The sequence below is a fragment of the Uranotaenia lowii genome, chromosome 2 (assembly GCF_029784155.1).
Source record: "Uranotaenia lowii strain MFRU-FL chromosome 2, ASM2978415v1, whole genome shotgun sequence".
In the NCBI taxonomy this organism is placed as follows: Eukaryota; Metazoa; Arthropoda; class Insecta; order Diptera; family Culicidae; genus Uranotaenia; species Uranotaenia lowii.
Window position 1 is genome coordinate 36,844,401 of NC_073692.1, and position 26,172 is coordinate 36,870,572.

The following is a 26,172-nucleotide window of genomic DNA, read 5'->3' on the forward strand; positions in this document are numbered from 1 at the left end:
AACTTGAAAACTGGAAAGCGGCTAATTTCTGAAACAGCTATTCAATTTGTTCATGCTAGAATTCTCTAGTGTGCAATCTAAATTATTTTCTTTTTCTGCTTTTAATATCATATTCCATCAGTTTTTTTTTTTTTTTAGTATTTTGAAGCATCATTTGTATTATACAGTTCGAAACGGATAATAATATTTTTGAAAACTTATATCACTGAACTTTTAATCATGTTACAGCTAATAAATAAGTTTAGGAAAATTTTCCATCATTTATTTTCAATTTTATTGAGATTTTTTTAATTGAGAATTTGTTACTGATTCCGGAGTTTGACTTAAATACCTAATCAGTTTTTAAAAGGAATGTTAATTTATATTAAATTGTAGGTATTTTGTTATTTATTTATTGAGAATGAAGCTTCAAATAGAAAAGCTTATTTTTTCTACAAAATTGAAATCCACGCGATAGTCATTACAAAACAGTTCTAGATGATAATCTATATAGTTTTTCTTCAATATACTATTCCCAGCGAACCAAGACGGCCAAATAGAAGCGTGTGATTTTTCGGTCGCGTTTTCGTTAGAAAAATCGTTTTTTTGCATCGCCTTCGTGGAAATTGCTTGTTTTTTTTTTTTTTTCATTTTGTGGTGCAATGTGATGGATATCGGCTAGAAGATGGATTAAATCGCGTGTGTTGTATTTTCTATCACATTTTAATTTCAATATCTGTGGTGGGAATTTCGCCGAAATGGTTTTCCTTGAATTATTGGATAAGTTAGTGGGAACATAATGTATCCAAACTATTATTGATCACTGTATCTAGACTGGAATTTAATGAAGACTTTTTGCATAGGGAACCTGTAATGTTACTAAGAAGTTTGAAAACTATAGGAACAGTCAAATTCATGCACTTGTCAAAGGTGTTTCCAGATCATATCCCTGATCCCACATCCCAATTTTTTTTTTTTGCCAGGATGCAGAGGTAACCTTGGTCCTAAGGCACAAATTTATTTCTTTCATCCTTTTCTCTATTTTTCCTAACTATCCATTGACTACTAGGACGTGGCCGGCGCCGTTATTGATGTTCAAAGAGAGAGCATCAGTTTTGTTCATTGAGAATGTTGCTAATCCCAAGTATCATTCTTTTGACCTCTGAACAAAATTGATAGCCTCGGTCAATCACGGAGTAGCAACCATTGCACAGTGGTCCAGAACAAACATTTATCGTGACAAAATTAATTACGCAAAATGTATACGTTTTAGACATATGATGTCTTCTGCAAAGTTGTTCACAATTATAAGGACCGTATTTTGGAAGAATAATTTATTAGGGCGTGTCATCCTCCTGGGAATTCGTAATGCTAATTTCTTTCAGGAGCTAGATAGAGCAAAAATATGTTCTACAATGTTGTACATTTGAACATTTTAACAAACTTTGCTGAACACATAAAAGTCGTACGATGAGACGTTGTCATTTTATAACTTTTTTAAGATTTACATATTAGAACGTGTCGACAAAAACAGTTTTTCGACCATAACTTTTTCTAGTGAAGTTGTACAGTATTAGTGTATTCTAAACAATTGATCAGCATAACAATGCGCACGTTTTTCTCTAAGATCATAGGGAGCTATTTTTTCATTTTTCAAAGTTAGGAGCACAAATGTGTTCTAATTTGACCATTTTTGAGATGCAATATCTCTGATTTGTGCAAACCTAAAAATCTTAAATTTATTGCAAAATGTAGCTTAAGATATGAATATTCAATGTTGAAAAAATTGGAGATAGGTTTTTCGTTAAATTCGAGATTTATAATTTTAAAAATCGTAGTTTCTCATGATTTTTTAAAGAAATTTTATCCTATTTTTATCCTTTTTTTACCAGAAACACAACTAGTACCAATACACAAGCCAACCATTACTCGTGATATTGTTTAAATTCAGTTGAGTGGATATATTCGAGGAGTGCAGACGCATTATCGAAAAGCTCGCCTATTATAATTCGGTTCTCCACAAAACGCTTAAAGTCTATTGTCAAGCCTATTATTGTTTAAATTCCAAGGTCATATAAAACAAAAGCTTCTGTTTCTGAAGTTTCCGGAAACGTGTAGCCATCATGGCTACGGGCGCCTCGCAGGTGCCATCCTGGATGTCCGATCAAGTATTTCCTACGCTGTCCCGTGACCGGCCTCTATCTTCAGAACCTAGGTTTCTAAGGATCAAACCTACCGATGGATCTTCGCTGAAAGACGTGTCGCCTTTTCTTCTTACTAGATCGATTGAATCATGTGCTGGAAAAATGTTGCAAGCATGGATGAATAACCGTGTTGGAGAATTTTGTGTTCAAGTACAAAATAGAACATGTGAGAACAAACTTTTGAAGCTGACACGGGTGGATACTGGATCATCCAGCATTCCAGTTCAAGTCAAATCGTATGATAACCTGAATCAGTCCAAAATCGTAATTTCATGTCAACAACTGATCGACTCAGATGAAGAGGAAATTCTTCAAGAATTGAAGGATCAAAATGTGGTTGCGGTTTATCGGATAAAGAGGAAGGAGAAGGAAAACCTTGTGAACACACCTGCTTTAGTTCTAACAGTAGACTCTAAATGTCCCCCAGAGTATATAAAGCTAGGATGGATGAAATGTAGAACGAGAAAATATTATCCCAGACCTACAAGATGTTTTACGTGTCTCCAATTCGGTCACATCTCTGCTGAATGTAAAGCCGACAAGATTTGCCAGAACTGTGCTGGACCGTTTCACGAAAAATGTAATCGACCTGCGAAATGTGCTTGTTGTCAAGAAGATCACCCAACGCTAAGCAACGAGTGCTCAAAAATGAAAGAAGAACAACTAATCGTTAAAGTAAAAGTTGATCGAAACATATCGTTCTTGGAAGCGCGTCGAATTACGAAAGAACAGCAGAAGCAACCTGAAACATATGCTACAGCTACTAAAAATAATGACAACTCCAACTATCTTATGTTGCTCAAACGAATGGAAAGATTAGAGCATATTGTATCGGAACAGTCACGACTGCTGGAAGAAAAGGACAGAACAATAGAAGATCAGAAAACTACTATAAAGAATTTGAAAGAAGAACTCCAAAAATTGAACACACCTACAACGACCAGAAGTCCAACTGATGATGCTTCATCGATCAACATGAAACGGAAAGCTATCTCAACAACATCGGATGAAAAACAGAACTTGTTAAAGAACAAGAAAATTACATCACAAGAAGAACATGTCTACATCCCTGAAACCGCTACATCCGGGGAGAGTATATCTGACGATACTGCAGAGATGTCCGAAGATTTCCTGAGCGAAGATGACCCGTTCGAGAATGATTTATTCAAGGAATCACCACCTAAAGGCAACGAAGTAGCTGTGCATCAAAAGGCCTACCGAACATTGGAATCCGACGGAACGCAGGGGTCTCCAAATTCGACGTAATGGCTCCATTAATCCAGTGGAATTGTAGAGGTTTTGTATCTAGAACAGCGGTCGGGGAACCGGGGTAAATTACCCCAAATGGGGTAAAAGTGAAATTCTTGGGGGGTAATAGTGAATATTTTGTGAGTGAAAAGTGTATATTTTCATTTTGCAATTTTATGAATTTTTTATGAAGATGCTGAAAAAATTTCGATTTCGTTTTTTTGCTCTTTGTTATGGGGTAACATCAGCGTAAATAAAAATGTTTTGGGGTAATGATTCAAAAAGTTCCCCGACCCCTGATCTAGAAGAACAGAATTACGAAGTCTTATTAATAAGGTAAGCCCAGCAGTAATAGCACTTCAGGAAACATTTTTGTCTAACGACAGTAATTTGCAAGTTAAAAACTATCATTCTTTCAATTACATACATCGAGGTTTAAATAACGCCCCCTGTGGTGGAGTATCGCTTTTAGTTAAAGATAAAATCAAACATGAGTATATTCAATTGAACACCAATTTACAAGCCATTGCTATTCGCGTATATATACCTAAGAAAATTACAATTTGCTCCTTATACCTTCCCCACCCAAGCTGGTCTAAAAAATCAATAGAGTTACTCATAGATCAACTACCTCCTCCTTTTCTTATTCTCACTGACTCTAACGCTCATCACCGCCTCTGGGGACACCCAGTATCCGACAGGGCTGGAAATTGGATAGTTGAAGTTTTGAACGAAAAGTGTTTACACTTATTTAATGATGGATCTCATACGTATGTGTCACCTTCATCTGGTAATACATCAGCGATAGATTTGACTTTTGGTTCTGTTGAATTAGCTCCGCTTTTTGACTGGAAAATTGTCTCAGACCTACATGGAAGTGATCACTACCCAATTTTATTGTCTCCTACAGAAAACAACGATTCTTTGATGACATGGCCTAGATGGAAATTTGAAAATTTAGATTGGGAACCTTTTAGAAATGATATTCTAGATGCAATTCGCCTTGGTAGGATAAATAGTCCAGAAGAATTTACAGAACAAATAAGAGTAGCAGCAGAAAACAATATTCCTAGAACTAGCGGTATACTTCATCCTCATCCGGTACCATGGTGGAGTGATGAGGTTAAGAAAGCAGTTAAAAAACGAAGAAAAGCATTACGAGAATTGAAACGGTGTCAAATAACCGATGACGATAGGGAACGAAAGTTGAACGAATACCATAGGGCAAACGCTGAATCCAAACGTATCATCCGTAAATCTAAAAAAGAATCTTGGCAGAGTTTCGTTGATAGTATAAATTCATCTACATCCCCTAAAGAAACATGGTCTAAAATTCGCAGTCTTAAAGGAGGACAGTCCAAAACACATACTCAGGTTATTGAAGTTGATGGAATTATGATCGACAGACCAGAAGAAGTAGCCGAGGCTCTTGTTAATCACTTTGAAGAAACTACATCCGATGATTTGTATAATTTGAATTTTAGAAAAAGGGAAGCAATTATCGAAAGAAGACCAGTTACTAATCCTGTAAATCAAATAGAAAGTATGAATAATGATTTCACAATGGAAGAACTATTATTTCACCTTGATCACCTTAAAGGTACATCCCCCGGACCGGATGGGATACACAATCTTATGTTGAAGAACCTCCCAGCGTGTGGCAAAATTAAAATGTTAGAAATATTCAACCATTGTTGGAGGGAAGGATGTTATCCGGACATATGGAAACATGGGCATGCCGTTGCTTTTCCAAAACCTGGAAAGAATTCTTGGGAATTGAACAATCATAGAGTTATCGTTCTTAACAGTACACCGGGGAAACTACTTGAGCGCCTAGTTAGTAGACGTTTGTTTAGCCTTCTCGAGGAGCGATCGCTTCTTGATTATCGCCAGTTCGCCTTCCGAAGAGGAAGGTCTACAACAGATCACTTGGTCGAACTTGAAGGCTGTATCAGAAATGCTAGAAAAAGAAAAGAACATGTAGAAGTAGCATTCATTGATCTATTTAAAGCCTATGATCGATGCTGGAGGCGACTGATAATGGAACAGTTAGAAAAATGGAAGATAGGTGGTAATATGTTCGATTTTATAGATTCTTTTCTGGGAGACAGAAAAGTACAAGTAAGAGTAGGGGGGATCTTATCTTCTTCTAGAACTTTGAAAAATGGAGTGGTTCAAGGCTCTGTACTAAGCGTTGCTCTATTTCTGATTTCCATTCAGTCACTATTTGAAGAATTTGATTCAAGATTTAATATTTTTGTTTATGCTGATGATGTCACGATTGTGGTTAGTCACTGTAATCCAATCATTGCTCGAAAACTAATGAAACTAGCTTTTGTAAAATTGGACAGATGGTCTAAGGAAACAGGTTATGAAATATCCATAGAAAAAACAAAAATAATGCACATATGTAATACTTACGCTCATGAATCTTTTGGATCAAATCTGATATATAGAGGCCAACAAATTGGTTTCACAAATGCTCAAAAAATACTTGGAATATATCTAGATAGAAAACTGTTGTTCAGCAAACACATACACGAATTAAAAAGTGAATGTCTCAATAGAATGAAAATTGTTCAATGGTGTGCTGGAGTTCGACATGGAGGAGACAGAAAAATGCTTTTACGAATTTATAAAGCTATGGTCCTGTCGAAGTTATTATATGGTTTCGCTGCATGGAGTTCAGCTTCCAAAACAAATTTGAAAAAATTATTCCCGGTTCACAATCAAGGAATCCGACTAGCTATAGGAGCCTTTAAATCTAGTCCGATCGAAAGCATTTTAGCAGAATCTGGCGAATTACCGTTGAACATGCTTATGGAAATGAACATCATTTTATTTTCTATTAAAACAAAAACTGCTACTCATATTCATAGAAGTTCTAACTTACCTATACATCAAAGATCTAATAATATTCTTTCGCAAAGAGCATTGAATCTTCCAGAGATGCTAGAAACTTATGTAGATGATGCAAACTGGAAACTACCAAGCCCGAAAATCTGTTTTGATATGTGGACCAAAGGTAAAAAAGTTCCTGATTATGCGCACAAACATATTTTTCAAGATCTTAAGTCTCGCAAATTTAGAAACTTTGTAGAATTTTATACAGATGGATCAAAATCACAGTTTGGGGTAGGATGTAGTGTTGTATCATCGGATTTCAACAAACGAGTAAAACTTCCGAATGCTTGTTCCATTTTTAGTGCGGAGGCTTATGCCATACTTTGGGCGGTTGACGAAGCAGCTTCTCTAAGAAGCGCCTGTGTGATTTTCACAGACTCAATGAGTGTGTTAAAAGCTACCAAAAATAGTCGTCCAGATCATCCTATTGTAAAACGAATTGCAACTCGCTGTAGAGAAAATCAAAATATTACATTGTGCTGGATACCAGCACACAAACAGATTCATGGAAACGAAAAAGCTGACGTGGATGCAAAAGAGGCGGCATTACACGATCCCATTTTAATGACAAAATTATCATTGAAGGATATTAAAAAAGAAATAATTCGAGAATATCGAAAAATATGGGAAAATGAATGGTGGTGTAACACTATTGCTTGGGATACTGCGTTTAGAGGAAAGCGATGGGAGGAGGTAGTGATTTGTAGATTAAGAATAGGTCATACAAGATTAACTCATGGTCATTTAATGGAAGGTGCAACAGTAAATCTTTGCTCGACTTGTAATGTTACAAATGATGTGAAACATGTTTTGTTAGAATGCCGTAAATATGATAATGAAAGGTGTGAATTTAATTTAAACGGCTCATTGCAGTTCGTACTAGGAGATGATAGGGAAAGGATAGAAAATCTGCTGGGTTTCCTACAAAAAACTAATTTATTAATTGATATTTAGAGGAAAATTGTATATCTTAATTTGTAAATGTATGTTGACAATTGTAATAATTTTCATGACACGAATAGCCTCATAGGTGTAAAGTGTCACTAATAAAGGAAAAAAAAAAAAATTGTTTAAATTATTCAGCTTCTTATTTAACAATTATTATTAATTTAACAATTATATTGAACAATTATATTTTCCACAGCTTCAGGCAGTGGAGGAATTTCTTTGACTCTTGGAACGCGATTGATCAATGAAATAAGCTGATCAGAAAATAATCAGCAACCTTTTGAAGACATCTGTACCAACACGTGAAAAGGATCTATCTCCAAAAGTAAACAAAAACCATTCTCAGTACCTCTTGATAGGCCAACATTTGCACTACTTAACGGTAAAACCCTGTTGAGAAATATTTCGTTACATTAAAAACTCAGTTTGAGTAAACGATCTATAAATATTCTAATACCAGAACCGCCATCACATTGATATACACCCTTTACTCCGGAACAATTTTTCCAATGCGAGCGTATAACTAAAGCTAAAAATAAGAAAAAAAGCAAAGGGGGTTTTAAAAGGTTAGACAAAATATTACGTGAGCTAGGTTCTATCTACGATAGCGCGTTGTTTTTTTTTCATGAAAATTGAAATTCCTTTATTCTAACATATAGGAGATGCATCTACAAATCGTTTGTCTTTCATAAAATGCATAAATTTCAAGTTATTTTTAATTAACGATTTAAAATAGGTTGTATTTTTTCCAATGCGTTTTTCTCGATTCGCCATACATGGAGATACATCTTTTTCAAGTGTTGGTACAGACATCTTCGATGTTTGCAACCCTACTGAATTTGCGTGCATGATGTTCTCTGAAACTCTTATCGATTTGTTCCTTGATTCCTGGTTAAAATACTTGAAAACCCTGACTTTTCCCGACAGGCATTGAAATAAGCCCATCATCAGTCTCGATTCCTTTGCAAAATTTAGTCGATCTTACTATAAAGAGACTCATGATCTTTCTAGAAAGGTCAACGGATTAGACAACTTATCAGAATCAACGGTCATCTTTAAGTGGAGTTGCGATGGAAGCTCGAACCACTCGAGGTACAAGCAAGTAACTTTGGATAGCAACGCGGAGGGAGACGTTGTAGAGTATAATGATTCTTATATATTTGCTTGTTCTTTGGTGCCACTACGTGTACTGAACGGAATTTGTACAATTTGGAACAATGATTATCCATCATCAACAACATTGTGTCGACCAATATAATAGCTTAAAAAGAAACTAGTGCGCTCACACTAAGCGAAGTGGGAAAAATTGAAACAGAGATGAAATCGCTGTGACCATCATGCCGCATATCCTCTATCACCTACAGTTGAATTTTCTTAGAGCAATTGAATTCCATTAATTTTGTTCCAAATATTTTTATAAAAAATAAAATGTTCAAGATAATTGTAAAATAAGAAGCTGAACAATTCCAAACAATATCACGAGTAATGGTTGGCTTGTGTATTGTAACTAGTTGAGTTTCTGATAAAAACAGAATAAAAAAAGGATAAAATTTCTTTTAAAAATCATGAGAAACTACGATTTTTAAAATTATAAATCTCGAATTTAACGAAAAACCTATCTCCAATTTTTTCAACATTGAATATTCATATCTTAAGCTACATTTTGCAATAAATTTAAGATTTTTAGGTTTGCACAAATCAGAGATATTGCACCTCAAAAATGGTCAAATTAGAACACATTTGTGCTCCTAACTTTGGAAAATGAAAAAATAGCTCCCTATAATCTTAGAGAAAAACGTTTGCACTGTTATGCTGATCAATTGTTTAGAATACACTAATACTGTACAACTTCACTAGAAAGAGTTATGGTCGAAAAACTGTTTTTTTCGACACGTTCTAATATGTAAATCTTAAAAAAGTTATAAAATGACAACGTCTCATCGTACAACTTTTATGTGTTCAGCAAAGTTTGTTAAAATGTTCAAATGTACAACATTGTAGAACATATTTTTGCTCTACCTAGCTCCTGAAAGAAATTAGCATTACGAATTCCCAGGAGGATGACACGCCCTAATAAATTATTCTTCCAAAATACGGTCCTTATAATTGTGAACAACTTTGCAGAAGACATCATATGTCTAAAACGTATACATTTTGCGTAATTAATTTTGTCACGATAAATGTTTATTCTGGACCACTGTGCATTGGCGATGTGGAACTCGTTCTACTGAGCCACGCCAGCGATCGTGGAATTCGAAATGTTTCAACAAGATGAAACTCTCAAAGAATATATTTTGGATTAAAACCTAAATGAGTAAATTTTCTTCAGTTGTAAACACAGTTTAAATTATTAACATTTCTAGTTCCATGATTTAAGGTGGATGTGAGTAGTCAATCAAGCTAAGCTAAATGCTATGTATTGCAAGAACCAAGAAATATTTAAAAAAATCCAAAACTAGGTCTTTTGAACTTTCAGTACATCTCTGATGGTTTTTTAATGAAAATTTTGATTTTTGGCTGTAAAAACAACCAAACAAAGTTTTTGGAGGTATACAAATTTATTTATTTGAAATTTTTAAACAAATTTTGCTGCGGAGTTATATACAACAATGGGGCAGGAGGAGATTGAGCGGACCAATTGTTGCACGATCCGACATATTTTCCGGTTAAGTAAGGATCATAATTTTTTTTCAAAAACATGGTGTTGAAATTGCCCAACAAACGTTTCGTATAGAAATCTGATACGAAAAATGTTTTGTTCTGACGTAAAAACTTATTTGCCGTAGAAGGAATGTTAAGGTTTTTGTTAACAAAAAACACGAAAATCGCGCGAAAAAAACAAGAAAAATTAAAACTGTCGTAAGATACATTTAACAGCAGAAAATATCTCAAAAGCCTCATTTCATCAGAAAACATTCCGAATTACATGATTGAATATTATTTTTGAGAAAAAGTTCAAAATCTGCTGGAAAATTGACAATTTTAGTCATACTGTGAAACAATGGGTTAGGGGACAACGATTGGCAAATCACCCTACTTCGTTAATTATAAAAGGGTATTTTTTTAACGCGTTAATTCCCACTTCAACACTAAACTGTACTACGCAAAAAGGCTGGTTTAACTCTTTGTATGTTTATTTTGCTTCTTGCTAAATTAAAACAAAAAAAAAAGGTACATCAAACTAACGATTTTGCAATATACTTAAAGTTTAGTTTATTTAGAAATGGAACACTTCATTTTGATGATAGCTAAGTTTCTAGTGATAGAACATTCAAAATTTTGCCAGCGTTGGATCGCTGATAAAATGTGGTATTCTGTCTTAATTTTTTTTTTCAAAATTTAAAACTATCGCATTTCTGAGATATTCAAGATTCAAGAGAAGAAGCCAAAAATAATTGTGCACAGTTTCTCTCAAAATCCATCATTATGAAAACGAGAGCTGACAAAACCGTTTTTCATACCGAAAATAATACGCGTAAAGCAAACCTCCAGAATCAGCAATGAAAGATAAAAATATGTTTCGATCGGTAAATGACAGATCATACAGCCAATGTTTTGGTCGAAACAAGTCGAACCGGTGTTCAAATTTTAATTCAAATTTCTGAAAAAATAAAAAAAACCGTGTATGAATTTTAGTCTCGATGCGATACTGTGTGAATGATACCCTTCTACGAACAGAACTTCTTCGTGAATTCAGCTTTTCTGGAGGAGCCTGTGATCGGATTTCATACATCCTAAATGAAAGATCACAAGTAGTTAAATGTGGGCAGCAGTACTCATCCGAGCGAAAACTCAGCGATGGAACACCACAAGGATCTTGCCTGAGTGCCTTGTAATTCAGTCTCTACATTAACAGTATTGCCAATGATCTCAAACGCCAATACCATCTGTATGCTGATGATTTGCAGATCTATACTTCTGGCTCGATCAGCCGCCTGGATGGCATGATCACTCTAGTCAACGAAAACTTAACTAGCATCGAATTTTTGAGCAGGCTGAATTATCTACATCCCAGACCACAGCTATCATCTACTCGAAGCAGGTTCACTAACATCAAACAACAACATAATTCCAACTCAAAGGCACATAAAAAATCTTGGGTTGACCGTGGACGAGCAACTGAACTAGAATAAACAAGTGAACGAGGTAGTCTCCAAAGTTTATTTGACTCTTCGAACGTTTACTGCCTTCAAGGCAGTTCTTCCCACCGCTACAAGAATTAAGCTGGTACCTGCTGTTATCTTCCCGATTTTCTCTTACTGCGACGTGGTGTACTACCCCGGTTTGTCTGCTACACAGAAAAATCAACCGCTTCAAAGCTTCAATTCAGCGGTACGATTTGTATATACCGTGACCGGCCCTAATTCTGCGCAGTCCCAAACTCTGCGCATTTTCATATTCAAACAGAAATATTTCAAGATGTGATGAACAAAATATCAATGAAACAAGCTGAAACTCTTCAGTTACTGTTTATCTTCAAAATGCTTCCAATTATTTTGAAATCTGATGAATTGTTCGCGAGAAATGGAAAAAATCAAAATAAATATAGGAAGCAAACGTTGAAAAATGGCCGCCGTTAGCAGTCCAGCTTAAGTGTTAGGAAAACAAAAAGATCAAATCAAACAGTGTTAAACAGAATTTTCTCATTGGAAATGCCTCTACGGGGAAGATAAAATCATTCTGAACATAACTGCTAAAAAATTTGAGAAAAAAATGGTTTTTTTAAATCAAAACAATGATTTTACCAATGCGCAGAATTTGACACCATTTGTTTACTTATGTTCCTAATGCGCAGAATGAAAAGCACCGGAGTGAACTGATGTTAAAGCTGCAAGGAATTGAATGCAGGGAGTTAGGAGACTTTCAATTACAGTTTTCTAATGAGTTTTATGAAGATTGTGTGTCCGTAAAGTTGTTGGGAGTTTCTTAGGAATCTCTTCGAAACTATCTTTTGTTGATAAAAAAAAAGAAAATCTTGATTTGCGTTCTCTATCGTGTTCGCGTGTTAATCGTTCAGTCCCAACTGTTCCGACGTATAGAAGTAGTTCCGGCAAGCCACGAAATCGCCCCAGCTGAGGGAACTACGCGAAGCTTCTCTCGGTTCACCCGCTCACTCGCACTCGTTGACTAACTGATACTGAATGATATTAAACCAAATGAAGCAGCGCGTAGTTCCCCCAGCTGGGGCGATTTTGTGACCAGCCGGAACTTCTTCTGTATGTCGGAATGGTGTGCACTGCACACCAACAAAACAAGTTAATTTGACCAGATCCGGCGAAGAACGTGATCGGTCAACAAATATTGGGTAAGCGAGCTGCAGGAAAAAGCATCTGCAAGTAACATGTAGCAAGTGTAAGAAATAGTGAAAGAAAGAGTCACATAAGGTTAAAGATCCAAGGCTTGAATTGGCCCTTTTCATAATTTGCAATACTTTACTAAGCGTAAAATATGTTTTAAAGACTTTTCAATTAAATTCAATGTTTGTCTTACAAGTACGGAATGGTATATTGGTTTTATTTGGGTGCGCAGAATATGGGACATATGCGCAGAATTAGGAACAAATAGAAAATAGTGCGCAGAATAAGGGCCACTTGCATTTTTTCCAAATGTTGTAAATAATCCACATTTTTGCTCCGAAATTGAGCTCATTATTTTATCCGTTAAATTTGTTAGTTAACCCAACTGTACACGAAATTTTGAGGAAATTCATTGAAAGGTAATTTTTTTATAACTTAAAACATTTGAAAAATCCTTAACTGCGCAGAATTAGGGCCGTTCACGGTAGTCTACGACGCAGAAACAGTACTACAAGTCTAAGTAGGACCTTCCGGATAATTACCATCAGCGTAGGCGGAATCTATGGCCGTTTTCTAGGCTTCGACAGTTTTTCTACTTAAAGAGCGAAATTTCAAGAAACCGTATATTCTCGTAATCTCTCTTAACGTTTTATATCCTTGACTTGACCTTGTACAACAGTTACATGTAACTTTCAGGCTACCGTCATTTTAAATAATAAATTAATTTGTTATTTAAATCCTGAGAAACACAAAACTACCTTATATGAAATGTAAATTTCAATATTTTAATCTTAAGACCTTTGATGAACTAAAAAGTATATTTATTCAAAAAATATTTTAAAATTTGCTCAACTTAGACTTTTACAGTGTGTTTCTCGAAATTTGCTTTTTGGGCAGATAATCTTTTGTCTTTATATGTAGAAAAAAGAAATCTTAGTCATATTTTCAGACAAAGCTAGCAGAAATTCATTTTGGTCTTCCAAAATTATCCATTCAGACAATACTAAAAGCTTTCCAAAAAGGATTACGCACGCCACCCTTTAAAATAAACGAGTTCAACAAAGAAATTAGAGACACTTATCTCTTTTCAAAAACGCTTAAATTCACCCACATTTTTATATGATTCGCATAACCAAAAAAGTTATTTTTTTTAAAGCGACTAACCAACACAAGTATTAACAACACTAGCATCACTAGCACATTAAAATATTTGTGTCGATTATTACAAGCGTTTTTAAAATCCAGATGACGATTTTAAACACTATACAGAGAAAATAAGCAGTTCAATGGCATTTTCATATTATTGGATTCCTATATACTATAACATAAACCATGAAAAATATCATAAACAAAAACGCTCTATGCTTTTGAATGAAAATTAGGAACCTGGAAATGGTTTCTGAATGATTTCTTAAAAATCGTGATATAATCGAAACAATAACCGTGATAAAATCGAGCGTGAATTTGGCGAGTATTGATAAAATCGAATAGTGATAAAATCGAGAAACTACTGTACTCAGGTTTAATAAACGATTAAATCCGTTTGTTTTATAAACATATTAATAGCAAGCAGCTAGGTTGTTGAGTCATGTTTTGCAGTCCATTAATAAATAGGAAGAAAACGTCTCCACTACTCACCTCCAGCTTCCCTGGACAGACTGCTACTGCCATGATGGGCTCCGCCACTATCACTCTTGACCGGCGTTCCAGATTTATCTAACACCTTCACCAGTGACGACACAGATGATTTTTTCGCGGCATCGCTATTCGCATCACTAGTAGCTTTACTGCTGCTACTGTCTACGTGATTTTTCGATGCCTTTTCTATTCCTCCTATCGTCATTTTTGACGACGCCACCTCCCCCACAACTTCTGGTGCGGCACCTGCTGACCCTCCCCCACTTGCACCACCTACGACAGCAGCAGCAGCAGTGATTTTTCCCGCTGGCGACGATGACGATGATGATGAAATCAATGGCTTCGAACCCACAGGAACACCCAGAACTTTGATTGAATCGACCAGCAGCTCCCGAGCCACCCCTTCTCCACTTGTCCCGTTGCTGATTCCGGAAAGTTTTACCGAGGGCAGTGCCCTATGATGCACTTCACAATTTTCCTGCTTTTGTTTGACAACCACTTGGCCACCGGACACGGGATCGGGACCGGATTTACTGGGACTACCACTTCCTGCCGGTTTCATAGCTTCCCCTGGCAGTTAGAAAGCTCACAAATTTCCCCGGAAAATCTAATTGAAAATCGTACAATTGCGCGAAGAAAACAAAACTCTATTGAGGCCAGCACATTTTCACTATAGCCAAGAGGGGACCCCAAAACAAATCCAAACTAGCCACCGTTTCCGGGCCTCATTTTGCCGTTCAAGAACACTTTCAGCACTCTACCCAACCGGAAATACACTCCCGGCAAACGGTTCCGTCGGAAATTAACACACAGGACACGGTACACAATCGCAAACACTGAATAATCTCACTTTTTTGCCACTTTAGCATCCGCGAACCGAGTTCACATCAAACCAACATTGGCGGAGAAAATCGTAATGGCGACCGAAAGTGAGTGCGAGTACCGAGAAGCGAAAAAGAGAAACAGCGACCGACGATCGCACACACAGCTAGCCCAGGGAGCTAGAGCTGGCTGCGGATAAACTGTGGGAACGACGCAATTGCCATTTTTGACAGTTCGCTTTTTTTTTTTCGTTTTGGGGGACTTTTGGCACGGACCAATGTGATCCATAAAGCCAACAGTTCGCTTTATGTGCTGTCGAACAGTTTGCGGGGCGTCGCGGCGCAATGGGTGCGATGTTTTCGAGACTGTTATAAATTGGGCTGCGTACGTGGAACGAGCGGAAAACGAAACACGGCGCGTTTGTTATGAAAATTAAAAGAATATCCGAAAAATTGTCATTATTTTTCTATTTTGATTGCAGTTTAATTACAGTTTAATTTTGAAGCTTTGAAAATTGAAGTCATTATTTCAAAAATGCTTGAGTAGTTTTTTGTGATCCATTTGCAGAAGTATGTATAAAGTTTTCATTCAATTTGACGTTCTTTATTCAGAATCCAAAATTTAAAATTTGAATAAAATTTAATTTAATACTTTAAACTAGCTTCAATTTGAGTTTCAAATTCTGCGAACGAATGTGAATTCTATACGGGAAACGTTCTGCACCCCATTACCCATTACCGTTAACTAACGGATTTTTCAAAGTTCAAAGTTCGAGACAAGTTCAAATGAAGAAAAAATAACACGGGAGGGGAAAATTAGCTGGCAAACATCGGACATACATCCGTCAACATTCTTTTTGTTTTTTGTTTTTGTTGCTCCGTCAATTGACGTTTCATGTGGTTTCATGTCATCTTCGCTGATTAATTTCTCCAGATCTCGATGTTTAAGGGCTGAACAGCAGCTTCTCTCTGAATTTGGGTTGCCTTCTTTCAGCAAGATAGCTGATTTAAAATTAGAACTAAACAATGTTTCAGCGGTTGTTCAGCAAAAAATGTTTGTTGGGTAGTACGGGAAAGAATTGCCATTGAGATGGCCAAAATGTTGGATTCATTCCAATTTGCCTTGAGTAAACCGCCTTTTCGAATTCTAAACGAAGCTGACAAACAATCTGGAAACACTGCGCCTGTACGTTAGTATTAGTGTCTGACTGTTCATTCAGCAGCCTGATAGAAATCGATCGAAGTCAATTGGAAAAACAGCTGATCAGCTGTCAATCCATTTCAATTGATTTCGATTGAGTTTTGTTGAACACACCTTACATTTCATTCTGTTATACCTGTGTAATTTTTTCATTCGAAAGCGTGAATCTGTACGGCGTGTCTTTTTCAAAAAATCTTAATCCAAAACCATGTCCGAAAAAATAGAAGCTTGTTTGAGCTGTAATCATCCCCAGGCCAGCGGAAACCCGTTCTTGGTGTGTTCCGTTTGCAGCCAGGAATGCTGTTTGAAGTGTTACCGAGAACCGTCGGAGATGGTCTCGATTTTTTCCTCGCCGGTTATCCTGTGTCGTTCCTGCTTCCGAGCCAAACAGGAAGTGGCAGACAGTAACACCAACTGTTGCCCGTTCCATCCGGGACGATTCAAGGACCTCTATTGCGTAACCTGTAGCGTTTTCATTTGTTGCGATTGCTTTCTACAGCAGGCGGATCACAAGCGCCACGCTATTGATAGCGCGGAGGTTGTTTACAAGGATAAACTGATGGAAACGGTTGAAAACTTTCGGAAAATTCCGGAGAAGCTACAGGCCATGTCCTGTAGTGCCAGCCGTCAGCTCGATGAAAATCTGAACATTATCCAGGATGTGGAGCGACAGATAATGTTGGAAGTTCACGGGCTCTTCCAAAGTGGACTGGCCGATACCATGCGCAAGACTGAGGAAAAGAAAAAGACGCTGCTGAAAACGAAGGAACTGGTCCAGCAGATAGAAAATCAGTATCGCCAAACAGTCGAACTTATTCAGAAGATGAAGACTGCTGATATTTTGAGGACGCAGGAAGCACTGAACAAGCGCTGCGAGCAGCTTCTGAAGGATTGCGACAGTCTCCAGGTGGCCCCGGTGCGCTGGGATGACTTGAAATGGTATTTGATTTGTCACACATCTAATATCTCTTGGCTGTTGATTCTAATTTTAAGAAATCTCTTAATAATTCTGCATCTTCCAGTGATCTCATACCGGTATGCAAATTGCAACGCATAGTACTGAACATCCCGCAGGACACACCGCCCGAGGGAATTACCGTTCCAACGATCATCCTTTACGATGAATCCGGCATCCAGTGGAAGACGGTGTTCCACATTAGTCCTCAAGCGGTGTATCTGGAGATGGCCCCTAACATGTTGCTCAATGAATTTCGCTTCAAAGCCGTCGTCGAAATTTCCCACGCCACCCATTTGAAGGTGGTTGGAAAAAGTTTCTCGTTTCTCAGCACATTGGCACGCAATGAGCTTATTTCGATGGAAACTTTGAACAACTGCGGTTTTCTTACGGATGCAAGAGACCTGATGCTTCGGGTCGGGATTAGAGCCGAAAGTATCGTAGAGGAAAACGATTTGCTTCGGATGTTACTGACATGCCAAAGAAAGGCCACCGATGCACTGACCGGACTGAAAAAACACAACTTCGTGTTACAGAGTGACATTTTACGCTTACGTTGCGAAATTGACCATCTGCGAGCAGTTTCTCAAGAGCAAATTTCAACACTGCAGAAAAATAACACGGAACTTAAGCTAAAGGCGGAAGAAGTTCAGACTTCCGGTAGTAGCAGCAGTGGAGAAGGAGGAACACCAACAAAACAAGATTTCTACAAGCAGAACTTGCTACTAGATATGCGACGACTTCAAGCCAAACTTGAAACTATGAAAATCACCATGAAATCTATGTAAATTCTTCAATCTATATTCCGTTTATAGATATCACCTCGAATTTTTTAATCCTTTTATTCAGGAACCCATTCGCAATCGGTAGCTTCGAAATCTACCGGTGGTCCAAGGAGTCCAAGTTCTATTCACCTCAATTAACGACCTACAACGGCATCACGATATACGTCATAGTTCAACCGAATTTCGGCAACGAAAAAGACTGCGCCGTAAATGGTTACGTCTGTTGGGCAAAAGGACCGAAAAAAGAGTAAGTCAAATACGCACAATTAAACTTCGATCAGATAATATTCCTATTTTTTACCCCCGAAGGTGTGAGGTGTTCATGGAGGTGGTAAACGAATCGGAGCAGGACAGCGCTCGCGAGGAACGGATGTTCGATTTTTCCAAGGGCAGCAGCTTCTACTGGAAAAGCATCATCTCCCACTACGTGCTGTACCGGAACGGGGGCTTCCTCGGGGATGATAATCTTAAAATTAAGTTCGGTGTTCGTCCGTTGGTCAATTGATTGGTGGACCAATACCGTGAACAAAAATTTTTCCTTAATAGGAAAATTTCATAAAAAAGATACATAATTTCGGTTTTAAACTTAGTATCATAGTTTTAGCAGATGATATATCAGACTACTTCACAAGTAGATAATATGTAAGGCTCATTTTAAAACACTCCACTGACTGTTTTCAACAGTAGATTCGAGTCGAGTCGATCAACTTTGCACTGTATTTTTGTTTTGTTTTGTTTAAGTTTTTCTTTGCGAAAATGACGACTTTATGAAATGTTACCATTTGTTCTAATTGTTAATCCTTTCGAATTTTAATACTTCTTTACGCAAAAAGAGTATTTTTTTAAAGTAATGAAACTTTTAGATGTTAGAAGACTCATGCAGTGTCTCAGAAGAGTTCCGAAATAAATCAATCGATTTGCTCAAGGTACGGACCATCGATCGACACACAAGAAAATTTGTATTTTATGTCGAGGAAAAAAAATCGATCATTGTTCAATAATACAAATAATAATACAAACAAACGCTTATGTTGTTGAATATCAATGAAAGAAACTCACAAACAGATCTTGAATCAATGGTCGGGTTTTGATTTGGATTCCAACTTTCGAGTTTGATTGGAGACAATAAAAAATAATTAGAGAAAATTAAGCTATGAAAAAATTCTTGGAGCATACCAGTCTGAGCATATTTATTATCACAACCCTTCTCACTGTTAAAAGTTTTATATTTCTACACTATATGCGGGAGGTAATTATCTGGAGTAATAAAAGAGGTTGTATTCGCGTCAATGGTCAAACATAAACTCATTTATTGCACAGCATCGGCCAGCGATGCTGTGGTAAATAGGGTGACCATAACATCTCCATTCTTAAGATAAGAGAAACATCGTTAAAAATATAATTTGGAAAAAAAACTTAAAAATAAAACAATTACAAACTTTTTTTTTTTTTAACTAGGAAACTGGCAAAATTGAAATACTTTTTATAACTCATTTGTAATAGCGATAATTAGGTTCTTTTCGACTCCGCTTAATACGACTGGAACGACGTAGAGGTTGTGCTGTGTCTGGATCTTTTAAACTGGGACTCGAAGCTTTTTGTTGATAGACGTTTCTTTTAAACTGATCATAAACATTCAGCGCATCCGTTGACCAAAACTCGGCGTTGTTTTCTGAATCTTTGTCCTTGTAAATGAAAGAATCCGATGGAAAACCATAAAAATCTCCATCATCGTCTGAGCTTTGATCGTCTTCATCCTTGTCATCCTCCCTTTTTCGCTTTGTCGTCCTCGCATTTCCAGAAATATTAACACCTTTAAACCGACTTTGAAGCCCAAACGTTTTCAATTGATTACGATGTGCTGAGTATAACCTGCCTTCTACGGAAACTTCAAACGTGTTTTGAGAAATTCGTCTTACAAATTTTGCCTCGAGCCAACGTCTTATGTCTGTCGGTCGAAAATTTTTATAATAAACCAGCTCTCCAAAACGTAAACGATCAACCCAATCAAATTTTGAACGATCTTCTCTGGGTTTATTTGATACATCTTCAAAAACATCCTTCGTCAAGTGATTCTTAATACTATTTTTAGGATTTACTAAATCCAAAAGCGTCTTTGGCTTAAAACTAAACAATTTCTCTGAAGGAAACAAACCATTGTCACCGAAACAGGTATTACGGTAACCAAACAAATAAAACGACAACAAGTCTTGGGTCGATAAACTTCGAAGCTCAGGATCCAGCATAAACTTTTTCAAACCGTCCTTTAAAACTCGTACCATCCTTTCAGCTTGTCCGTTGCTAGAGGGATTATAAGGTGGACTTTTCATCACCTTAATGTTGTGTCTCTCGAAGAAACTGATGAGCTCTTTTGAATTAAACGGCGGACCACCATCTGTTACAATAACGTCAGGTAAACCAAATCTAGCAAAAACGCTGATAAACACTGACTTAACTTTGATGGCGTCTGTTCCAAACTTCATATATTCCACTTCCAACCACTTCGAGTAACTATCAACAATCACTAGAAACATCTTTTTGTCCAAATAGAAAAAATCGGCATGAATACGAGTAAACGGTTTATTTGTAGGAATCCATCCTGGAACTGGAACTTTCTTGGGAGCAGCATTAATCTGGCAGCAAACATTACATGTTCTTATGAAGTTCTCTATGTCACTGTTCATTCCAAACCAGTAAACTGTTCTGCGTGCCAACTGTTTGATTTTTGTTATACCTGAATGATTTTTATGTAATAAACTCAAGACTCGCTTTTTTAAACTTCCCGGAATGATGACACGGTCTTGGTAAACTAAACATCCTTCAATATACTCCAAATCTTGTTGTTGAGCATAAACATCCTTGAAATGTTTATCCAGCTTTTCAGGCCAACCATGTTGCATATAGTGAACTATCTGCTGGAGAAACTTATCTCTTTTTGATTCCGTTGCAATCAAAACGTAATCCAGGGGAAACTCGTCCAATACATTTAAACTGTTGATATGCTCTTTCTGTAGTAACGCTGGTACTTCGTTTGGCAGAGGAAACCTCGAACAAAAATCCGCATTTCCCATTTTTGATGAAGGTCTATAAACAATTTCAAAATCGTAAATCGACAACTCCTGGATATATCGTTGCAGTCGGGTAACAAACAAACTATTTTTGCCTTCTTTTCCAAATATGCCAATTAACGGTTTATGATCCGTATACACAGTAAACTTTTTTCCAAATAGAAACTTGTGAAACTTTTTAATGGTGCAAACTACAGCTAAAGCTTCCAAATGCAATATTGGGTATTTCTTCTGTGCCTCTGTTAAAGAGAAAGATGTGAAGCTAATTGGCCTTTCTTCTCCATTTATACGGTGAGCTATTACTCCACCTAAACCATAATTACAAGCATCAGAGACCACTATAACTGGCTTTTTAGGATCGAAAAACTCCAGTAATTTTGAAGAAATAAGTGATTGCTTGCAGTCTTCGAAAACACGACTACATTCGGAGTTCCAAATAAACTTTTCACCTTTCCTTAACAAACGATACAGGCAGCTGAGGCGCGACGACAAATTTGGTATAAACTTCCCGTAGTAGTTCAACAAACTCAAAAATGCTTTCAGTTCAGAAACATTTCTCTTTTTATGAAAGTTTTTAATGGCATTGCGGTGAACTTGATACTACGAAAATTCTTGATGGTCCGATTGGGAAGCACGTGCTTTACCAATCCATCGGGTTGGATGTATGGGTGAACGTAATTGCGCCTCTCGCTATTACTTCTCTCAGCCATTCAATTGATGTGGGACAAAGGGTCTAGAACGCACCTTTGAAGCTTTCCATAAAATATGCTCTTGGCTCATTTTCAACATTTTTCAATTTTCTTCTATTAAGCATCTCCCAACAAACATTTTTGCTGATTAAAAACGCCAATTCTCTGATCGTATGCTGTGTTAAGGTACTGATTGCTGTTTCAGCTTTCTGGCTGAAGAACGAAATACTTCAGCGCTGTTTCAGCATGTAAGGAAGTTTTATTTCAGCCAATAGAAAGTAGAGGAAAATTGGTTGAAGAATAACTCGTTCAGCCTTTGTCCAACCATTTTTGACACCATTCAAATTTGACAGGCGTCAGCTGTACAAGGGTAACTTCGACAGCGACTTTCAGCTATATATCAAAATTTCTGTTGTTGTCATGGATCAACCAATGCATGATAGCGAATGGTTTGAAATAAGAATTTTTTAATCGTCTTATTATTCATAGTTTCTCATTTTTCTTGATAAAATGACCTTAGTCGGGAAAGTTTCTTTTTATTTACGAAGCATCTCAATTTCAATTTCTTCATGTGAATTTGACCTTGGTTGGGAGATATTTCGGTCGCTTAAGAACGACACTTTTCTTATGCTTTACAGAATCCATAGTTGGTTCTGCGTTCTGCGGCATGAGACCAACAAGTCGAAGGTTTAGAGTTCGAGACAAGTTTCAATGAAGCAAAAACAACAAGAGAGGGGAAAAATAGCTGTCAACATCGGGCGTACATCAGTCATCATTATTTTTGTTTTTTTTTTTTTTGGAACCGTCAATTGACGTTTCATGGCAACTTCGCTGATTAATTTCTCCAAATGTCGATGTTTAAGAGCTGAACAGCAGCTTCTCCCTGAATTTTGGTTGCCTTCTTTCAGCAAGATAGCTGAATTAAAATTATAACGAAATAGTGTTTCAGCGGTGGTTCAGCGAAAAATGTTTGTTGGGGCTTTGTCTATCCGTCATTTAATTTCAATCTTTAATTCTTCTATCAAGAATTTTCGTAGTATCAAGTTCACCGCAATGCCATTAAAAACTTTCATAAAAATAATAATCAACGGTGACTATTCGTTAAAAAGAAACATTTCTCGGAACTTTAGCTTCACGCATAGTTTCAACTTTTTCAGGGCAAGGCAACAACCCGTCTTGTGTCAAAACGTGTCCTAAAAACGGCAAACTTGAAACAAAAAAATTGCACTCTGTTGTGGTATGAGCCTACTTGGTTGAATGATTCGACTGAATCAAAGCAATCGAAAGATTCCTTTTAATTCAACCACGGTAAATGAAAAGTTCATATACCAGTATTTCGATAGCAACTTACTACCTTCTTCAGTGAACGTTTTCGATTGATGAATGTGTATCGTTTCCCTCCCTTATATTGTCCGGGTTAGGTAAGCTACTACTAGGTAGCAGAAACCTCCGAATGCTCGGCAGTTGTGCCGTTGTCTGTTTTTTGGGTCTACCTACCCTATTCTGGGTGTTTTCTGGTAGTGCTAAATTATTTTCTACCCGTTTTTGGGCATTGTCAGGTAAATTATTGTATTTCTTTTTACCTAAGAATTTGAACAACCAAGTGTGCCCTGGTCCGGAGTCTCCGTTTAAGAGATGAACTGATTTTTCATTGAAGATTTCAATGCTTTCAGCAACATCCAATTTAAGCGAATTACTATTCAAAGACCGGATCAGCGAGACATTTCCTCGATCAATAGAGTGACCAGATTCACACATGTGTAAAGCTACTGCAGATCTAGGATTCTGTGAAGGAAGAATTTTCTTCTTTGAGTCAGATCTAGCTATAGCCATGTGTTCCTCGAATCTATCAATCAACTTCCTTCTGGTTTGTCCAATGTACACCAGTTGTTCCGACTGTGATAAGGTGTACATTGGACAAACCAGAAGGAAGTTGATTGATAGATTCGAGGAACACATGGCTATAGCTAGATCTGACTCAAAGAAGAAAATTCTTCCTTCACAGAATCCTAGATCTGCAGTAGCTTTACACATGTGTGAATCTGGTCACTCTATTGATCGAGGAAATGTCTCGCTGATCCGGTCTTTGAATAGTAATTCGCTTAAATTGGATGTTGCTGAAAGCATTGAAATCTTCAATGAAAAATCAGTTCATCTCTTAAACGGAGACTCCGGACCAGGGCACACTTGGTTGTTCAAATTCTTAGGTAAAAAGAAATACAATAATTTACCTGACAATGCCCAAAAACGGGTAGAAAATAATTTAGCACTACCAGAAAACACCCAGAATAGGGTAGGTAGACCCAAAAAACAGACAACGGCACAACTGCCGAGCATTCGGAGGTTTCTGCTACCTAGTAGTAGCTTACCTAACCCGGACAATATAAGGGAGGGAAACGATACACATTCATCAATCGAAAACGTTCACTGAAGAAGGTAGTAAGTTGCTATCGAAATACTGGTATATGAACTTTTCATTTACCGTGGTTGAATTAAAAGGAATCTTTCGATTGCTTTGATTCAAAAAAATTGCATTTCTGCAAATTCACTTTTATATTGGACTTTGACAAACGTTCCAAAACCATGTAAAGTTTTCTTTCACAGCTTGCTTTGTCGCTACCTGCTATCAAAACATCGTCGATGTATGAACTCCGTTGATTCCAGCCAGGATCCTCTCCATAAAAGATTGAAACAAAGCCGCTGCAGATGAAACGCCTTGTGGAAGACGATTGTACGTAAACAAACCACGTATTGTGTTTATGACCATTAGTTTTTTGGACTTTTCTGATAAACGCAACTGTGTATACGCTCCTGCCAGGTCAAGAGAGCAAAAACCTTTGTAGCCAGCTAACGAAGCAAAAATTTCTTGAGGCAAAGGCAAAGGATAACAATTCGGGATTACTACTTTATTTATGGAAACCTTGCAATCGATTACCATTCGTATTCCTCCATCGTTCTTTACAACTGCTATAACCGGAGATGCCCATTCACTAGCATCTATCGGAGTTATCACGCCATCCTTCTCTAAACTTTCTAAATGTTCAATTACTTTATCTTTCATGGCAATCATAAGCCTTTTTAAATATTGGATAATGATTTGGCTTCAAAACTAGATCAGCAACAAAACCTTTGATTGGAGTAGACAGAGACTTGTCAAAGATATTGGAAAACTTGCTCTGTATTTCCTTTATCGTTTGATCCGTTGAAACAGCCAGTTGATTTATTCTGGACCCAAACGCATTACGTCAGTTATCAAAAAACGTATCTAGCCAGTCCCGACCCAATAGTGGATCAAAAATACTATCACTCCTTAAAACGATCAAGTAAACATCCTTTTTTAAATGATTTAACTCAACCCGAACCAAAATGCGACCTTCTACCTGCAAACGACTGGAGTTAATGACTGCCAAACGAGTATTACTTTTTTGCAAAGGGATATGCTTGAGCTCTGCTTTATATTGATTTAAGCTTATGACTGAAACAGCAGCGCCACAATCAATTTCCATCTTTATCCATTTTTTAGAAACTAAAACGTTCCTGAAACAGGGCTCGTGTAATTTGTTTACAGTGGAAATCTTTAAACAATCATATTCATCATCTGAAACGGAGCGATATGAATGATGACGTAAACTTTTTCGAAAATCATTTAACTTGGGAGTCACCTGCTCTAACTTTATTTCCTGCAGGTCAAAACAAAATCTACGCACATGCCCTGATCGTTTGCAAAAAGAACAAAACAATGGCCGTAGGTTGGGCGAAAAACTTGATCTGCAACCAGAAAACAAACTACCAACTCTTTGATATTGACACGACTTTGATTTCATTTTGGTTTTATTTAATTTATTTTACTTTTTCTTCTATCAACAAACAATAAAAACAGTTGCATAAAAACACCAATCAGATATCACAAACTATTAAACTTCCTTCCAACAAACTGTTAACAACCAGGTGTATACCACTAAATCATTCACAAAGTTTAAACGAGTAAACATAAATTTCCTTTATATATATATATTTTTTTTAGTGTCGTTTTCCTCCTAAATCGAATAAAACTTTTCAATACAATTAATAAGCTAAAAGCATTATCTAATGAACATGTATTTCATAAAAAATGTTTATATTCACTTTTGCAAAACCAATACGTCAAACATATATACATTCATTGGATGAAAAACATTTTTTTTTGTTTAAAATCAATATTGATTAATTATTAAACATTAAAAAAAAATATTGTTTTTATTTTGGGCAAATTTTTAACCGAAAAACATCTGAAATTTTTTTCTCAGTGTAAACCAAACTTTGTTGCGTTATGTTATGTCGCGCAACATTCAACGCAACATCCGCAACACAAAATACAAAACAAACACACCAACAGCTATTGTTGAAAACGATTGCTTGATTGGCGAAACAAACCCGTCAGCAATTAAACAAAATG

At 36.8% G+C, this 26,172-nt stretch overlaps 3 protein-coding genes across 4 annotated transcripts in view; 2 read left to right on the forward strand and 1 right to left on the reverse strand.

The window, feature by feature from the left end:
* LOC129747675 (uncharacterized) overlaps positions 1-15,167 on the reverse strand; it is a 51,266-nt gene extending 36,099 nt beyond the window's left edge. The window contains exon 1 of the mRNA XM_055741983.1: positions 14,219-15,167. Within this exon, the coding sequence (XP_055597958.1) occupies positions 14,219-14,780 (562 nt within the window). The 5' untranslated portion in view covers positions 14,781-15,167. The remainder of the gene's footprint in view (positions 1-14,218) is intronic.
* The window catches only part of LOC129747679 (UDP-glucosyltransferase 2-like), an 80,849-nt gene that overhangs the window by 45,304 nt on the left and 9,373 nt on the right, over positions 1-26,172 (forward strand). The gene's annotated exons all lie outside the window — the stretch shown is intronic.
* LOC129747676 (uncharacterized) lies at positions 15,509-19,021 on the forward strand. Its single transcript, XM_055741984.1, has 5 exons — positions 15,509-15,609; positions 16,401-17,179; positions 17,263-17,979; positions 18,045-18,227; positions 18,290-19,021. Exons 2-5 carry the CDS (start codon positions 16,449-16,451, stop codon positions 18,483-18,485), a joined length of 1,827 nt encoding a protein of 608 aa, XP_055597959.1. The 5' UTR covers positions 15,509-15,609; positions 16,401-16,448; the 3' UTR covers positions 18,486-19,021.

Excerpts from the sequence above, each read along its gene's own strand:
- LOC129747676 (XM_055741984.1), top strand. The coding sequence starts at position 16,449 with ATGTCCGAAAAAATAGAAGCTTGTTTGAGCTGTAATCATCCCCAGGCC. Across the intron at positions 17,980-18,044 it reads AAAATCACCATGAAATCTAT|GAACCCATTCGCAATCGGTA; the intron begins GTAAATTCTTCA and ends CCTTTTATTCAG. Across the intron at positions 18,228-18,289 it reads GCAAAAGGACCGAAAAAAGA|GTGTGAGGTGTTCATGGAGG; the intron begins GTAAGTCAAATA and ends TTACCCCCGAAG.